The sequence below is a fragment of the Echinops telfairi genome, unplaced genomic scaffold, assembly GCF_000313985.2.
Source record: "Echinops telfairi isolate 266 unplaced genomic scaffold, ASM31398v2 ScPeMD7_7468;HRSCAF=8506_0, whole genome shotgun sequence".
NCBI classification, from domain to species: domain Eukaryota; kingdom Metazoa; phylum Chordata; class Mammalia; order Afrosoricida; family Tenrecidae; genus Echinops; species Echinops telfairi.
The window spans coordinates 43,813,961-43,832,897 of NW_022111369.1; the positions used below are offsets into that span (position 1 = coordinate 43,813,961).

Below are 18,937 nucleotides of genomic sequence, written 5' to 3' on the forward strand. Positions count from 1 at the left end.
TCTCCACACACTGTCCTCACTCAAGTCCATCTGATTTAGATGGAGGAGATTATATAGGGGAGAATAGAACTGTTCTTAGGGTCTCGCAGATTGCATATCTTTTACTCGAACAGCCAGCCTCATCTTTCTCCTGGGCTCAAACCTCTGACCTCTCAGAAAGCAGCCCAGTGCTTAACCCACTGTGTCAGCAGGGCTCCTTAAGTCCTCTCTAGTTTGGTCTAATGAACGTGTGTCATATTTCAATCAAGAATTCTGCTCAGTAATGCGATCGTTAATCTAACTCTACATTTTCCAACCCCGAACGTCATATTTTCGAGTTTAACAACTCTACTTCCTAAAGCCGCCTGTCCCTATCCTCCCAAATGCATGCAATTCTCTTTTTCAGATGGCAGCAATTCAGGGAAAGAATGAAAGTCTAGAAAAAGTGTCCTCCTTGACGGCTCAGCTGGAATCCACCAAAGAGATGCTTCGCAAAGTCGTAGAAGAGCTGACGGCCAAGAAAATGACTCTGGAGAGTTCCGAGAGGACCGTGTCAGACCTGACGGCTTCGCTGCAGGAGAAGGAGCGAGCCATCGAGGCCACCAACGCAGAGATCACGAAGCTCCGCTCCCGGGTTGACCTGAAGCTGCAGGAGCTGCAGCATTTGAAGAACGAGGGCGATCACCTCAGAAACGTGCAGACAGAGTGCGAGGCCCTCAAACTGCAGATGGCAGAAAAGGACAAGGTGATCGAGATTTTGCGACAACAGATTGAAAATATGACGCAGTTGGTTGGCCAGCATGGACGCACTGCCGGGGCCATGCAAGTGGAGAAAGCGCAACTTGAGAAAGAGATTAATGATCGGAGGCTGGAACTACAGGAATACAAGGTCCGTAGAGGTTCTGGTGTCTTAGCTTGTGGATTTTTTTCTCCCACTATGAGTAGGTATGACATAATTTACTGTAAAAGGGGCCCTCTGAAATGATTTAAAATTATTTGTGTCTATCTGCATTTTGTGGTTTTGTAAGAAAGAATTCAAACTTTTATCAGCTCTCAAAGGGGAGACTTGTCCAAAAAAGGTGGGGGGTGGGGGGTGGGTTCAGACCTATCAGGAGAGAAGAAAAGAATTCAGAGTATCTAGCTTCTCCAGGAAGTCTTTCCTGATCTCACCATAAACCCAGGTTCATGGACACTGAGTCCTTTAGAACGGCCTCTGTGGGTTTCTGAGACTGTAGCTTTTTATGGGAGGAGTAAAAAGCCTCATTTCTCTCGAGGGGCAGCTGGTGATTTTGAACTGCTGACCTTGCGGTTAGCAGTCTGATCTCAGGGTTTGATGTATTTTCTCCCTCTTCAGACAGACGTAGGTTTGACTTTCATCTCTTACCACTTAATAGCTATAAAATATTAACCAGTTAGCTGAATATTGGCTTCTGTGTCTGTCAAATAAAGTCAAACAAGAAACAGAACAAAAAGCTTCAACAGCCTCCCTGGGTTCCTGTGAGGCTTCAGTGAGAAGGGACCTGTGGAGGACTTAGTCTGGTTCCTGTGAGGCTTCAGTGAGAAGGTACCTGTGGAGGACTTAGTCTGGTTCCTGGCTGGTCAAAGGCTTTTAGTAAGTTTCCTTTCCCCATATTCCGTGCCATTCTGAACGTCAGCACACTTTTCTTTGGGCCTGTTCTAGCCTGGCTCATATTCTGTCCTTTACTGTGTACATGTGGGTGCAACGTCTCCTTTCACAACACGGCTGCAGGCTTCCCCAAGTAGGGCACCCACTCATTTTTGTACCCAGTGGGGGCTCAGTAAATATTTAACAAATCCAAAACAAATGAGTGAGTTTTTAAAAAATTGATTTCCTAAGCTTTACGCCACCAGCTTTCAGGGCAAGATTTTCTGGGTGAGAAGAACTTCATGCAAATGCCAAGAACGTGAGGGGCCTTCAAAAAAATTCACGGGGGGAAAAAAACAGAACTAAAAGACCAAGGACATTTTTCACACACTTTTTGAGGTCTCCTTGTATAGATTAAAATGCCCTATGCTCTTCCCTCCAAAATACAGTGAGGAAGAAAGGAAAGGGACCCTATTTTGAGAAATGATGTACAAATGCGCTTTACACAATTGATGTGTGTATGGATTGCGATTAACAGTTGTATGAGCCCCTAATAAAATGTTAAAAAAAAAAAGGGAAAGGGACCCTAGCAGGAGAAGGTAGTTAATACCATGGTTTCCCACCCTCTCTAGGCTCATACCCACATCAGAGAAAGAGTGAGCTTTCTCCTAGTAATCAAGGCTCCTCTGAGGAGTCTTACTCCCAAGGCCGGGAAGAACTGAATGTCCGCCAGCTGGTCCCAGGAGGTGGAATGGGAGCAGTACATGCCCAGGTCATGTGCAGTTGTTCTATTCCAAGGAAAACCCTCGCCTTGTCTGGGGCTGTGAACCCCGTTAGATTCACTGTGACAACTGCCTCAAGTGGGTAATTGCCAAAGGTGGGCATTGAGACAAACCTGGAGCTCAACACGATTCCTTTTTTAAACCGCTTCTCATATGCTGACATCTCAAACAACATTGCTGCATTTGAACTGCTGTCATGCACTCAAGTTATATTAAAAATTTTTTGTAAATTTTCCAAGCCTTTAATACCATTGAGTGGATTGTGACTCATAGTGACCCTATGTAGGGTTTTCAAGGCTGTAAATCTTTACGGGCAAAGCTACCTTGCTTTTTCTCTCAAGGAGTGGCTAGTGGATTTAAACTGCCAACTTTTAGGTTAATGCTTACCAGACAGTTAGCAAGTTTTATATTTAAGGCCAATAGTCCTTAATTTAGGAGGATAATCTGATGACCAAGAAAAGTAAGCTTCTGTTCAAAAGACATTTGCTTAGAAGGATGTAGACCAGCTCTGCCCACTATAAATACAATTTGAGTCACATGCATAATTTAAAATTTTCTAGTAACCGCATTAAAAGGCATAAAAGTAAGCAGGTGAAATTAATTTTAATGACATTTTTAACTCTCTATATCTATAATGTGGTGATATTTTATTATGTAATCAATGTAACAAGTTACTGACTTATTCAGCATTCTTTTTTACATGAAGTCTTTGAAATCTGGTGTTTTTTTATACTCATCGTGCCTCCCAACTTAAATTAAACATTTCTCAATAGTCACATGTGGTTGGAACCCATCCAATGGACTGATGGACCATACAAACCTCAGGCTCCACAGCCCTGAGACCAGAATATCGAGATGGTACCCGGCAACTGCTACCAACTTCTCTGAAAAAGGAGCACATCAGAAGGTCCTGGGTTGAGTGAGAGAAAAACGTGGGACAGAACTCAAACTCATGAAGAGACCAGGTTCTTTACTGGTCAGACAGAGACTGGTGCAATGCCAAAGACTGTGCCCCTACCCTTCAGGTCTGGAACTGCACTCCCCTCTGTGGTAGCATAATCAGCCATTTAAGATCAAAGGGGGGAAAAGATCAAAGGAGAAGAGGAAAGAAGGAAGAATGGAAACAGGAAGCAAAAAGGAAGTGGGATAAGGGCATATTGAAGGAAATGTTATGATAAATGGAATCCGGTTGCATAGGAATTGCTAAATGTACAACTGTGATCTGCTCTGTAAGGCTTCACTTAATTCACTATAAAAAGGGTTTGTTTTTAAATGTCACATTTAGCTAGTGGCTACCATATTGGACAACACAGGCCTAGGCTCTGGGAAGAAAAGGGTTCACCGTGGGAACCTCAACAACCCAGATATAAACCAGTGATGAAAATAATCCAAACTTGGGACCGAGTTGGTGAATAACTGGTCATAAAGCATTGGAAGGAAAGACCAAGCAGACAGAGAGATTGGATCTTTAGGATCTGAGAGACTGGGGAATGTTGGCACCCTGACAGAGAACATCAGGTAGAAGTCAAGAAGGAAAGCCCTTTGTGAGATAGGAATGAGGGTCTGCTCAGAGTGTGTAGAGCACACCTAGCTAGGAATTTGGGGCAGTTTGTTAGAAGCAAAGAATTAGAATTTCTATACAGTACTCATATTTCCTACTCCATTCAAAGGATCAGATCCCAAGCCTAGCCACTCTAGTCTAACTTACCACCTCACTCACTTGCCCTTGTAATTGTCTTCTGCTGATCTCCCTGCTTCCACTCTTAACTCTGCTGCCACCACTTTCAATTTTCCACACGTCTAAAAATGTTGTTTTTAAACATCATGTTAAATCACCCCCATGCTGAAAACTGTCTTTATTATCTTATCAGCTTCTTATCTCAGAATGAAACCTCATGTTCTTACATCACCTGTAAGATCACTTGACTGTGGCCCATGCTTCCCTCTGTGCCTTTGTCTTCTACCACTTCCCCCAAGCTCAGTGCACTCCAGCTAGACCAGTGGTTCTCAACCTTCCTCATGCTGTGACCCTTTAATACAGTTCCTCATGTTGTGGTGATCCCCCCCCCAACCATAAAATTATTTTCGTTGCTACTTCCTAACTGTAATTTTGCTACTGTTATGAATTGGGCGACCCCTGGGAAAGGGTCCTTCAATCCCCCCAAAGGGGTCGTGACCCACAGGTTGAGAACCACTGAGCTAGACAGATAGTCCTGTTGTACCACAGCCACTTCACCTGACCTAGAAATCTCCCCCAGCTAGTCACAGGGCGTGCTCTTGGGCCACCTGGAAGTTTCTGCTGAAATTTGACCTCCTCAGAGGCCTGCTCTGACCAATTGTGACAGGATTCCCAAGACCAAACTTCTCTGGGAAGACTCTCAGGATGCAGAGAGTAAATTAGACTCATGGCGGTGGTTTATTACAGCAAACAGATAGATGCAGGGGACCTAGCAAAGGGAAGAGGCACTGGGAATGGAGCCGAGGGGAAATCAGAAGCAGGGCTCCCAGGTTCCTCTCCCAGGAGTCACACATAACTCCCTTCATTCCCTCAGCAATGCCTTGTGACCTATGTGAAGAAGTATCACCAACCAGGGAACCTCATTAGACACTCGATGCCCAGCATTTCTGTTGAGGGCTGGTCATGTAGGCACTTTGCCTGGCATGTATCCAAAATCCAGTTGCCCGGGAGGAAAGCAGGTGTTCAGCATAAATCATAATTGTTACACAAATAGTCTTGGCACAGTGAGCCACCCTTGTCTGGCTGGCTGAAACCCTCCTGAAATCCAAGTTCCCACACTCCAGCCGAGGACCAACCTTGCAAGCAGTCCTTTCTTTCAATTTTTTTTTTTTTTGCCACTCAAATATTTTATTGATTTTTTTTTTAACCTGAAAGGAAATTCAGTTTTGTTTAAGGAGTTAGCTAGGTTGGTGGGTTTTTTGTTTTAATCATTTTATTGGGGGCTCGTACAGCTCTTATCATAATCCATCCATCCATTGTGTCATGCACATTTGTACATTTGTTGCCCTCATTTTCAAAACATTTTCTTTCTTCTTGAGTCCTTGGTTTCAACTCCTCATTTTTACCCCTTCTCTACCCCACAAGCAAGCCTTTCTAAAGACAGCATTCTCAATCCTGATATGGAATTTTTTTTCTGCATACCAGTTTATCTCCATCTCCATTAGCAACCCCCATTCTGCATGCCCACTCTACCCCTCCCCCTTCCTTTGCATAGGGTCTCACGGTGCTGGAAGGAGCCCCTGGCGGCACAGTGGTTATAAGGTGGGCTGCTAGCTGCAAAGTGGCAGCTCAAAACCACCAGCCAGCTCTGAGGGAGAAAGACGGGGCTTTCAACTCCTGCAAGAAGTTACCATCTCAGAAACCCAGAGGGCCAGTTCCACCCTGTCCACTAAGGTCTCCATGAGTCAGAATTGGCAGTGAGTTGGGGTTTTTTGTAGTGTATGTGTTGGAATCAACTTGATGGCAGCGAGAGATCACTGATGATTACAAACCCCCAAAGTCATTTCTGACTCATAGCAACCAACAGGCAGGCAGAGTAGAACCACCCCTGTGGGTTTCCGAGACTAACTCTTGACAGAAATAGAAAGCCTCATCTTTCCCCCATGGAGCAACTGGTGGTTTTGAACCCACTCTGCCACTTCCAGGGTCCATAGTAAATAGATATGTGTTTGTGGCCTATCTGCTCTCGCTAGAATATAAGCTCTGTGGAGGCAAGGGCCTTGTTTATTTTTTGTACAGGGCAGCCCTAGGGACAGGGGAGCAAAACTAATGGACATCCTCCACCCAGCCATCTCCCTTGTCTCGCCCTAGTCCCCGCCCTATTACTGTATCCTCAGGGTGTAAAGTAGTACCTTGGCACAAAGTAGGTGATCAAGGGATTGACAGGTAAGCTTAAAAGAAAGGTTAAATATTCTTTGTTTTCCTTACTGTTCATGGTTTAACACAGAATACAAATCTAGAATCCTGGGAAATAGTGAAGATATTAATATAAATAATGTAGTAATAGAATATCGGTTTTTAGCTACATATAGGCACATTTTCTTGTTTCCCTTTTTGATCGTTTGTGTTCATATATTTAGATTTTAAAAGATAAAAAAGATGCCAAGATACGGGAGCTTGAGGCCAGAGTGAGTGACCTGGAGCTGGAGAAGGTGAAGCTGGTGAACGCAGGCTCGGAACGGCTCCGGGCCGTGAAGGACATCAAACAGGAGAGAGACCAGTTACTAAGTGAGGTGAAAACTAGTCGGACCGAGTTGAATAACCTTACAGGTACGTTGCTTCCTTTCAAAATCCCGTTACAAACAGTGGTTGCATCACTGAAGTCTGATGTGGACTTAGGACTATTGTTTAAGAGAACATAAGGTTTCTCTTCACGTGTGACAAATAAGGGTTGTTAGGCTGCCTCCGAAGAGAGAACAGTAGTAGAGGCATCAGGCCAGTCAACAAGTTCATGAAGATTCGCTATGTGGTTAAATCTGTAAAAATAGATGTAATAGTTATAATAGATACCCAGGTACGGACCAATTGCACTGGCTAGGAATAAAGCAGTGAACAGTCGGTGGATAAAGGAAACAGATTCACCCAAGCAGATAATAGAAAGGTCAGCCTAGTCCTTGGAATCGTTAGGTTAAGGTATCGTTAGGTGTCATCGAGTCCACTCCAACTCAGAGCGGCCCTGTGTGCGACAGAAGGAAGCACTGCCCGGGCCTGCGCCCTCCGCACCATTGTTCTTAGGTGCCCATGACTGCAGCCCCGGTGGCCGTCCACCTTGCTGAGGGTCTTCCTCCTTTTTGCCGACCCTCTACATTGTCGCGCACGATGTCCTTTTCCAGGGACTGGTATCACCTAAAGAGGTGAGACAAAGTGTCACCATCTTCGCTGCTCAGGAGCATTCTGGAAATGTGTGTGGACATCTAATTTCTGTGTTAGTCCAGGTTGAGCAGAGAAACAAATGCATAGACACGCATATGTGTATGAGAAAGAGCTTTATATAAAAAAGAGCTTTATATCAAAGAAAACATCTGAACCCAGGCCAGATGAAGTCCTATATTAGCCCATATGTCCGATACTAGTCTATAAATTCCTCTTCAGACTCTTGCAACACATGCAATGACACTGAATGCAGAAAGATCACAGGCCAGTGAGGGGGAAATCTTGTGGATTCAGTGGTGATGGAAGCATCTTAGTGCTGGCATGAGTCCCCACGTGGCTCCTCCAGCTCCAAGGCGTTGGCTCCATCAGTGTAGCTTGCCATGTGGCTTGCCAACAGACATGTCTCAAAAGGAGAGTATGTGTCCCACCTCCAGGGAGGAAGACAGAAGTTCCCAGGAACCTCAGGGGAAGGCCATGCCCACACAGAGGCTTCATTGCCTACGACCTGATGGACAGGCTAGACCCCACCCCTTCCTCAAGGTGACAGGAGATTATGTAACTGCCACACAATGGTAAGATGTTCACTAACCAAGGGCTTCAGTGAAGAGCAAATGTCTTGAGAATGATGAGGGCAACGAATGTACAAATGTGCTTTACACAATTGATGTGTGTATGGATTGTGATAAAAGTTATATGAGCCCCCAACAAAATGATTTTAAAAAAAGATGCTAACTAAATAAAGACACTTCGAGCTCTGAAATTCTGTGTTCGTTAATTACAAATAAAATGTATTTTATTACAATAAGGTAGAAAAAGTAACCATTTGCCTTGATTATCATTGTTCAGAGGACTATGAAGTCTTAAAAAGGAATTTTCGAAACAAAAGCGAAGAGATGGAAACTACTACAAACAAGCTAAAAATCCAATTAAAATCTGCTCAGTCTGAACTCGAACAAACGAGAAATACGCTAAAGTCGATGGAAGGATCTGATGGTCATGGTATGTTTCACGAGGCCATCCCCTATGTCTTTTCCTGTCTTTCTAATGTCATTGACCTGGCTTTACTACAACATGACATGCCCCCTTGTCTGCCATCTGCTCCACAGAGCCAGATGATGAGAAATAGACAGGAAGAGATAGTAATTAGCGGCGTTTTGAAGCAATAGCGCTGAGAATTTTTTGAAGAGACTGCCATGTGATTAACTTAATCACTAAAGAATCTGAATCCTCAAGTTCCTGTGGCTGTTTAGCTCATTTCTAACAGACTGCAGTATGGGAAACAGGAACGGGAAGGGAGTGTATGTGGACAAATTCTTTATTCATATTTTAAAAAGCCTGAGAGGCCAGGTGGAAGGAGGCCTTTGCACTGGTTAGTTAGGATGAGTCCCAATCACATTCTCATAAATAAGATTATTCCTCACAATATCTTTCCCTAATAATGCTACCTTGAAGTTTCCTCTTACAAGCACATGGCTGGTTGCTATCTGGCCAGCAGCTTTATCCATAGGAGCAGACATGTTGCTACTGCTCTCCCTGCTCAGGGACAGTCACTCCCCCTTACCTGCCCCCAGCACTGGTGTTAGGTTACCACCCCCAATGAGCTCTAGGGTTAGGGTACAGTCCACTTTGTTATATATGTGGTTACCTGTAATTAAGAGGGCTTGCATGCCCCAGACTATGTAAGTTGATGTTAGAATGCATTGTCTCTCTCTCTCTCTCCTGCTCGGATCTGGCTGCTGGTCCCATGGGTGGAGTGAGCACCCAGAGTTTTGTCTGTCTCTTAATTTCTTCCCTTCAGCTTCACAGCCATCTGGGCGTGGGGCTGGATCCCACACCACAGTGTCTACAAATGCCAGTCCTTTATTTTTAAGGAAGTGCTGATCGAAATACAAATGACTGAAAATCTTCATTCAACCCCCTCAGGAGATTCTCTACACAAACTCTATATGGGCTTAATTGGCAATTTTTTTTATTCCTCTTCTCTGATAATAAAGGAAGAAACTCAGAATTGAACTGCTTGGATGAAGAGTCCCTAGACCGGTTCACTTTTTACCTTACTCTTTATGTGAATAGAGAGCTAACAAGGTGTTCTGTCTTCTATTACTCATACCAGTGTTAGTATGACTATGTTATCTGACCTTAAGAATTAGTTTGTTCAATTAAAGTATGCGTTTTTTATGTTTCTCGATATTTTTCTGATGTAGTCCGAACCCCATGCACTCCCTTGAAGAGACAGGAGTAGAAAGCCCCAGTTTTCTCCTGCCAAGCGGCAGTTGCTTTCCAACTGCTGACTGCGATCACAGCCCAAAGCTGAACCATGTTTCTCAATATTTTTAATGGTAGAAAATTGACTTAAGAAAATTACCATTATGGTCAACTGCAATCTGTCTTTCAAACGAGAATTACATTGTCTTCAAAGTGGTCAACAAATAATGTCGGACTTGTGGTTAATTAAAGGAATTTGTCAGCGATACCTGTACTAACCCTGACGCTGGCAGTTTCCATAGCAGAACTTAGTATATCTCGCAGTGAGAAACTGACCTTTCACTCTCGGATGGTTTGTTTTTATACAGAATGGAATGTGTTGTTGTTGTTGTTACCTCTAAGAACAGCTGACTTGAGACATCAAAGCTCTCTCCTCCGCTCACTATACCAAACAACATAAGGTCATCTGCCTTTCAACTTTTCTCTAGAATGAATTTCATATATCTTTTCAGTGACCTGCCATGTCGTAGTCAGTGCCCACTACATGTCCAGAGTATTCTCGACATATCACTAACTGTATAAAAATAATCATATAAACTGCTTATGCTGGCAATTTGATGAAGGAGGCAGCAGTGAGTTCTATGCATAAGGCAGTAGCCATGAGAATGAAAATGAAATGGTTTGTGATCTCACTGGAATATTGATTATTAAGAGTCAGTTTCTAGTGTGATGTTTCAAATACAGATTCCTGGAAAAGTCATTTGAGTAAAAGTACCCTGTACATGATTTCTTATATGACTTCCACCAACTCCTCACTGATGAGCTTGTTATTTGGCATTTCGCATTTATGACCACTCTATTTGTCCAGGCACAATGAGGGACTGCAAATAGAACCAGTGTCTCTGCGCTTAAATGGTTGATTGATCTCACTAAGTTTTAGCATCACAGGGCTGAGTGATGAGTGGGCGACCTGAGGCACAGCGACAGACTGACTTCAGGAGACCATCTCCCGTTTGTCCACAAAGTCTGTCCTGCCACAGAGGGTGTGGCGTGATGGTGGGATGACTCGAGGTTTCAGGCAGGCTGGGGGAGGCCAGGCGAGGACACAAAGGCGTCCAAGGAGGTCAGTAAAGGAGAAGAGACAGGGGAAAGAGCGAAGGAGGCTGCACCTGCATGGGGCTACGGGATCGGGGGAGATGGAGGACAAGCAGGGTGTCCCCCCAGATCAGTGGACAAGATGAGTGTGGTCCCAGACCTGGATGGGCGCTGGGAGGTGTAGGCAACACCCCACACCCATGGGCTTTGAGGTAAGAGGGAAGGGGTGAGAGGGAAAGAGGCCTGCGCCACACGTATCCCGAGATGGACCAGAGGAACCAGGTGGATGGTGGGCAACCAGAGTGTGGGGTGGACACCAGCACAGAGGGTGAGGCAGAACCCTTGACTCTTGCATACCACCAGTTTCACACAACAACTTGACCTTCGAAACTTAACCATGTCAATGAATGTCGAGTGGATACATGTAGTTCCCAAGTACAGGCTTGGTTGGTGCTTGCATTATCATTGGAAATACAGCAACTATTCATAGTCAGGGAAATGAATTCCAGCAGCAAGGAAACCAGGAAACATCATCCAGCTTCCCAGGTAGGTGCCTTGGAAAATCTTGCTAGTCATCTTCTCATAAAGTCTTGTGTTGTTCTTTTAATTTGTCATTGTGACTGGGTGATGGTTTATAGAGCAGATCATCAGTCTTGCTTTCGCAATCCATCCTTGTTTTCTTTCAGCTCATCCATTGCAGTCCCTCAAGGTACCATTGCCTGTCCCACTTCCCCCCAGTGTTTCCGGTTTCCATTCATTCTTCCTTATTTCATAACCCTCTGAATTATATCTGTGGGTAAATGGTGCCCTTTGGATCTTACATGGTTGGTTATTCTCACAAATTTTAGCATCAGTTTGCAGTAAGCAAGCCAAAACCCACTGCCATTGAGTTGATTCCAATTTGTAAAAACTTTCAAACTGAGGCACAATTTGTTTCCTTGATTTTTCTTCCCCCCAGCTATGAAAGTGGCAATGGGGATGCAAAAGCAAATTACAGCCAAAAGAGGTCAGATAGATGCCCTTCAGAGCAAGATACAGTTTTTAGAAGAGGCAATGACAAATGCAAATAAGGTGAGTTCCTCTCTTCCTTGCAGGAGGAAACCAGCGTGTTCATGCAGTACATTGCAAACTAGAGGAACGGATAGCAGACGCACAATACCAAAAACCACTGCCATTGGGCCCATGGTGACCCTATATAGGGTTTCTGAGGCTGTCCATCTTTGCAGGGACAGACAGCCTCAACTTTCTCCCTTGGCGTTGCTGGTGCGTTTGAACTGATGACCTTGTGATTAGTAGCCCAACTCTTACCCAACAGTGCCACCAGGTCTCCCTGCTGACTGATGGAATGGGGAAAGTTCCTAAGGGAGTCATTGAGCAGGATCTTGAGAGAGAGAGACCGTATTTTAAGTGCAGGAAATGAATAAAAGGACATTCTTGCTAGAGTTGGGGAATATTTTTAAGCAAAGTATAGTCAATTCTATATTGTGACCTGAATGTTCCTGAAAATCATGGCACCGTGCACTTTTGTGCAGTAAAAACTGCCAGGCTGATAGGCTAAGTGCACCGCGCTGAGAAATTTAGGCAAGCTGCACCCATTACCTTCTAGTCGATCCCAACTCTTGGCCACTCTGGGGGCCTGATACAAACAATAGCACTGTCAAATGTTGAATGGTTAGAGAATACAGAAATATAATAAGTATGGCATGTAAATTCCCTTGTCTTTAAGTTTCATTTTTCCATGACCTCTTTGAAGCTCTTTTGTATACTTGACACCTTATAGATTTCCTTTCCCATGTTTTTCTCCCCTCCTTTTCTTGCATCCTGAGTGTCTTCCTTTCTTGTTCTTGGTCTGTCATTTGTCTACTTGGAGCCGAAAGCAGTGCTTACCCTCTCTGTTAGGACTAGAAGTCACTGCCTGCGGTCGTCAGAGATGCCTGTCCCACCTAAGAAGGATCTTCAGAGCATGATGATATATCCTCCAGACACAAAGGCGGAAGCGCATCGAATTAAGCCCTCTTTCTTTCTGAGCTATTCTCTGCCTAATTTAATCAAAAAAGGGCAATTGAGCTGCATTTTTCAGTGCATGGCAGTGGCAATACAAGCTAACCAGCCCTACTGCCATGGAGTGTTCTGACTCGAGATACCCATACATAGGGCAGAGTAGACGTGCCCTGCGGTTGCTGAGGCTTTAAATCTTTATGCGACCAGGAAGCCTCATCCTTCTTCCTGCAGGTGGGAGCACAAAGCCTCAACTTTCATCCTCCAAGTGGCTGCTGGGTGCAAACTGCTGACCTTGCAATTTGCAACCCCACTCCTAACTCACTGTGCCACCAGGGCTTCTTCACAGCAGAAGGAATAGACACAAAAACTTCTGCACACCTGTCTCAAACGTCTGTCAGCGACCTCAGTTTACTCTGTAGAAATGGAGTCACATCCGTCCATACCTGCCGTGACAGCAAACGTTCCTTCCATTCCTTTACAGTAACTCCCAACTCTACCCCACCGACACACATCTCCATGGCCCAACTTTATATCTTTTCAACAGAACATGCCATACTTAATACAGTGTATATGTATTTCTTAACCATTTCACGTGTGTGAACTGTGCCACCAAGGCTGCAGATCTTGACAGAAGCAGCCTGTCACACCATTCTTCTTTGTAGTGGCTAGTGGCTCTGAACCGCTGACCTTTTGATTAGGAACTGACCACTCAACCACTGTGCCATCTGGGCTCCTCGTGTGTGATTGCTGCTGTCAGGTGTTACCAAGTTGGTTCTGATTAATAGCAACCCTGTGTACAACAGAACAAAGCACTGAGTGGTCCTGTGCCCTCCTCACAATTGTTCCTATGTTTGAGCCCATCGATGCAGCTGGGTGTCAATCCTCCTTATAGAATGTGTGTGTGTGTGTGTGTGTGTGTGTGTGTGTGTGTGTGTGTGTGAGTTCTTTGTCCCAATTCACAACAGGGCTATCTCTTTCATGACAACATAGTTATTATATGTTTGTAGATCTCATCAAATATTTAGAAACCTAGAAAAGTAATACAAGTAGCAGCAATGAAACGAAGTACATATTCACACAGTTCTAGCAGTTCTAAACTCCAACTCAAAAGCAATTACGTGGCACATGGATTACATTCGATAGTTGTTTAAACAAAAATCGTGTGTCTTCACCCGTCAGCAGCTGCGGGAGCATATTATTTCTGGCATTTTCCTCTCTGTAAATCTAGGAGAAGCATTTCCTAAAAGAAGAGAAGACTAAACTAAGCCAGGAACTGAATACTGTTGCAACAGAAAAAAACAAGATGGCTGGGGAACTGGATGTCCTGCGATCTCAGGAACGTCGTTTGAAAGAAAAGGTTGCTAATATGGAAGTGGCTCTTGATAAGGTAGTTAATTTCACTAAATATGTAAAGTGGCTGTCCACTAACTATTAACTAAAAAGAATTGTTCGGAATGTACGTCCCATGGCAAGAGGGACCAAGTCTGTCCATTTATTTATATTGTAGCCTAACCACTTGGCACAAAGGAAGAATATATCTTCTAGAGAAATTCTTCTGAGCCTGAAAGGCATAGTCATAATAGGTACATTTTGAAAAATTCTATTTTTCAACCTAGCAGAGTATAAGCATATTGATTTCCTAGGGTTGCCATGACAAATGACTACAAATCAGGTGGGATATAAACAACAGAACCCTAATCTCTCACCAAAGTCTAGGAATCAAGGCTTTGTCAGGGTTGATTTCTCCTGGAGGCTCTAAGGGTGAATTTATTCGGCATCTCTGTCCTAGTCCCTGGGGGCTGCTGGCGATCTCTGGGGCATTATGTCTTGACTTGTGGAGACATCACTTCGGTCTCTGTTTTCCTTCTTACATCACCTGCTCCCTGTCTTTTTCTTATAAAGACACACATCATTGGACCTAGGACTCATCTAGTTAACTCAGGATGATCTCATCTCCAGATCTAAGACTTCATTATACCTGCAAAGACCCTTTTTCAAATAAGCTCCCATTCTCAAGTCGTGGAGGCTCGGGCTTGGACACATCCTTTAGCGCTACAGTTCCCTCTTCTACCCAGGGCGGCAGAAACAGTCAAGTATAAGATGGCAGACGTGCTTGGCATCCGTAGTGACCTGGCTAAGTCTCCACGAGTGCCTGACTTACAGAGGACTTGAGCGCTGGGTGGAATGCACTCAGAATGTTAATGAGATCAGAAAGCAATGCCGACACTCGGCACTTTGGGGAGTCGAGAAAGTGCAGGTAGAGAACTCAGGTTAAAGAACAAGAAGGCTCAGGGTCTATATTTGTCATTGGCATTTATGAAAGAGACATAATGTCTCCTTTAAGAATTCTGGAAGCCTAAACAGCTACCCACACCAGTCTTTGTGATTCGAAAATACAGCACAGTCTTCCTGGTTGGACAAATCCATCTGTGATCTCACCCATGCTGGTTTGCTTCTTCAGACATGTTATATTGACCCCTTTAATGAATTCCAGTTGTGACTATTTGTGTGTCATCCAGATTTTGATACTAACTTTTGAATTTTTTTTCACATGTTTTCTCATCTATCTTCCTTCCATCCTTCATTCCTTTGGGTGCCCTCTACTATATTAAGTGCTAGCTATGTGCAGGAGATATAAAGGATAAAGAAAGACATGGCTCACAGTTTCCTGAATGAGACATAAATAGATCCTTGCAATCCAGTGAGCCAAGAGTGGGAGAAGTTTCCTTGAAGAGATAGCAGCTCAGTATTCATAGGCTAATAAAATAAAAGTGCAAAAAGATTCAATGATAAACCACATGTGGTTGCTTGATTGTAGGCATCTTTGCAGTTTGCAGAATGTCAAGATATAATACAGCGCCAGGAACAAGAGTCCATGCGCCTAAAACTTCAACACACTTTGGATGTCAAAGTAAGTCGGTTCCTTTTTGTAAATAATAAGTTAATAGAACAATAACACACAGCTTAGAATCCTCAACCATTTTAAATTAAAAAGGTTAGCATTTAACCAAGGACAAAGTTCAGAGGGGTTGGGGAAGGAGGAGTGGAAGCAGGAAATATAAACTGGGATGTGTGATGGTACTTAGCAGGGATTGCAATGAACGGAACAATGCGTATGAGTTGTTGAATGTAAAACTCATGATCTGCTCTGTAAACCTCCATCCAATTCACATTAAAAAGTTGTGTCGTTTAAAAAAAATAAGTAAAAATAGTGCCTCTCTTTGATATACTTTGACATTTTCTTCATGACCCTTACATGCCTTCCATGTAGTCTCAATACTGTCTGATACTATCATTTATACATTTTTTACAAACATTGTTCCATACGTCACCTGCCTTTCTTCATATCGAAACATTCTGCGGTATCTCTAGTTTACAATGAGAGAGTGAAACGTGAAATACCTGCCATGGGGATACCCGAGGGAAGAGCCTTCACGCAGAGCGTTCTGATAAATGCAAGCACCCAAAGAAAGAGTGGCTTTTTGGTATAGCAAAAGTGATACAATCTGTATGACAGGTCAAAGCATGTGCCTGGAAAAGCTGTTTCTGTTAGACACTAGTTGTGCCTCTTGAAGGGGAAACAATGGAAGAGTGACAGGAATCCCTCAAGATGTGTGTGGAAAGGGGCCCGGGAGAAGAGGCTTTCTGTCCCCTCATTTCTGGCCCCTGCCCCACCTCCTGAGGGCTTACGGTTCTCAGAGCATAAGGAAAAGACCATGCTAGGATCATTGGGCCAAATTGCTCAGTTTGGGAGTGAATGAAATACCCATTGTAGATCTCTAAGGAGCTGGACAGCTCATCATTTCTTTAACAAGGGAGACTTGAACCTCTAGCTCCCGATTTGAAAATCCAGTATATGATTGAATGATTAAGTTGTACGATATGTGAAATATACCAATAAAATATTTTTTTAAATAATTTACATTGGGCAAATTTGCTGCAAAGGACCTTGTGGCAGTTACATAATCTGTCAATTTGAGGGACGGGGTGGAGTCCAGCCTGTCAATCAGGTCATAGCCAGTCATGCTATGTGTGGGCATGGCCTTCTCCTGAGGATTCTGGGAACTCCTGTCTTCCTCCCTGGAGGTGGGACACACACTCTGTCTGTTTCACATTCCTGATGACAAGCCACGTGGAGCAATGCTAATGGCAACCAAAGCCCTGGAGATGCTTCCACCACCACTGGAGCCACAGGACTTTCCACCCACAGGTCTTTTCCTGCATTAGGCATCATTCAATGACAATTCTAAAGTACATTCCATATTTTCTCCCCTTTTGGCCAGAATTCTGCTATAGAATCTTTGATTGCAACAGTAATGAAAGTAGGTCACCATCCAGTTCTGGTCTCATAGCAAAGGAGGCAGCTATTCATGGAGGGAGTTAGCCACACATTTCTTCCTCCTCTTCCTGACTTTCCTTCTTTTTCTGTTGCTCCGGGTGAATAAAGGCCAGTTACAGTACCTTGGGTGACTGCTTGCAAGCTTTTAAGACTCGAGGCACTATGAAGGCAACTAGGAGGTTGATTCCAGTTCTTGGTGACCCTACTTAGGACAGAGGGAAGCACTGCCAGTCCTGTCATCCACACACCACTTGTGTTGAGGCCTGTCGTTACAGCCACCATGTCATGCCATGTCCTGGAGGGTCTTTCTCTTTGCCACTGACCCTCTGCTTTGCCAGGCCGGGGACTGGCCTCTCCGGATAGCATTTCCAAAGTACATGAGGAGCCGTAGGAATTTGAATGCTAATTTATGTAAATCGCTATAGTATTCAATAAATGTTTTATAGAACATAAAAAAGTTTTTTTTAATATGTGGCAGTGTCTTTCATGCCATTTTCAAGGGCTCTAGGTTATATGTTGGATGGCTAACAGCATGGTCAGCAGTTCTAAGCCATAAGCTGCTCCTCCCGAGAAAGAGGAGGCTTTCTGTACCTGTAAAGATTTACAGCCTCCGAAAAATCTATCGGCTCTCGATGAGTCAGAGTTGACTTGATGGCAATGCATTGTTTTGCTTTTCACTGGCTATACCAGTAGTTAGCGGTGCTCTCTAGTCTTTGCTATGGAGAGAACACAAAGCTTGAGAATACACTTAAGAATACAAAGCCCTCCCCCAAACCTACAATTTTGGAACTAGAAAAAAAAAAAACCAGCAGAGTGTGGCCAGAAATATGAGCATCCTCATTCTCTTTGTTACTAAGTCTACTTCTTTTTTTTTTTTTTTTTTCACTAGAAAAACATGGTTTATATGTCTGGTCCCCTGCCGGAGTGGCAGAACTCAGGAATTAGACTATATTCAATCTGATCCCCCACCCTCCCACAAATGTAACGTTGTACAAAACGGTATTTACAGGAAAACCAATTCAAAACTGAAGGGTGTATACAAAAGTAGACCAGAGAGCCAGGAATCAAGAGATATCAATGCCGGGGAAGGCTTTGGTAAAGGGGACCATCCCATTCCACACTGGAATCTGGGGCAAGGCATCTTGTTCTAGGCTGGGACAATCTAGCAACCTTAGTGCCAATTTTAGGGGCAACCAATCATTGCAGGTACTAAGTCTACTTCTAAGACTTTCAAAGAAATGTCATTCACCTGGACCCACAAATCCCTATTCTCAAACATGTATACTGGTACTGTTCATAAAATACAATAGAAAACCACCAAAATATTCAACACGATTTGCAATTTGTTTTACAAAGTAAAATATGTTAATACATTAAAGAATATTATGTAGCCTTGAAATAATTGTGAAAGCTACGTACATTCAACAGATATTGATGGAATGCCTACTGGGTACGAGCCAGTGCGCAAAGTGCTTCAAAAACAGATATTGATGGAATGCCTAGTGGGTACGAGCCAGTGGGCAAAGTGCTTCAGAAACAGATATTGATGGAATGCCTAGTGGGTACCAGCCAGTGTGCAAAGTGCTTCAGAAACAGATATTGATGGAATGCCTAGTGGGTACCAGCCAGTGTGCAAAGTGCTTCAGAAACTGCTCCATGAAGGGAGTGTGCCAGTTGCAACAACAACAAAAACGTGTTTTTAAAGAGTAGTACGCCCACCCAGGGGGAGAGTGTTGGTTGTGTCTCCACAGAACTGGAACGGGCATACAGACCCCATCAGGACACGCCAAACCAGAGGAGCAACATAACACGCGGAGGAATCCACGGAGAGACTGGACCAGGCGCCGGCCCTACCCAGATTTGGCCTGACCCCCACCATGGAAGGGAGCACCACAGAGGATGGAAGTAGATCGTCTAGTGGGGGAGGGGAGCTGACCTACCACACCACACCCAGAGGGAAGCTGGGGCAAAGGAAGGAGGAGGAAAGGAGCGGAGCACAACTGGGCCCACCAAACTCAGAGGACGATGGCCCAGCTCGG

The 18,937-nt window shown here is 44.1% G+C and overlaps 1 protein-coding gene across 1 annotated transcript in view; it reads left to right on the forward strand.

The window, feature by feature from the left end:
• Window positions 1-18,937, forward strand: part of CCDC158 (coiled-coil domain containing 158) — a 93,369-nt gene that overhangs the window by 33,872 nt on the left and 40,560 nt on the right. The window contains exons 9-14 of the mRNA XM_045284351.1: window positions 386-868; window positions 6,466-6,655; window positions 8,105-8,257; window positions 11,517-11,629; window positions 13,788-13,946; window positions 15,378-15,470. Of these exons, the coding sequence (XP_045140286.1) occupies window positions 386-868; window positions 6,466-6,655; window positions 8,105-8,257; window positions 11,517-11,629; window positions 13,788-13,946; window positions 15,378-15,470 (1,191 nt within the window). The remainder of the gene's footprint in view (window positions 1-385; window positions 869-6,465; window positions 6,656-8,104; window positions 8,258-11,516; window positions 11,630-13,787; window positions 13,947-15,377; window positions 15,471-18,937) is intronic.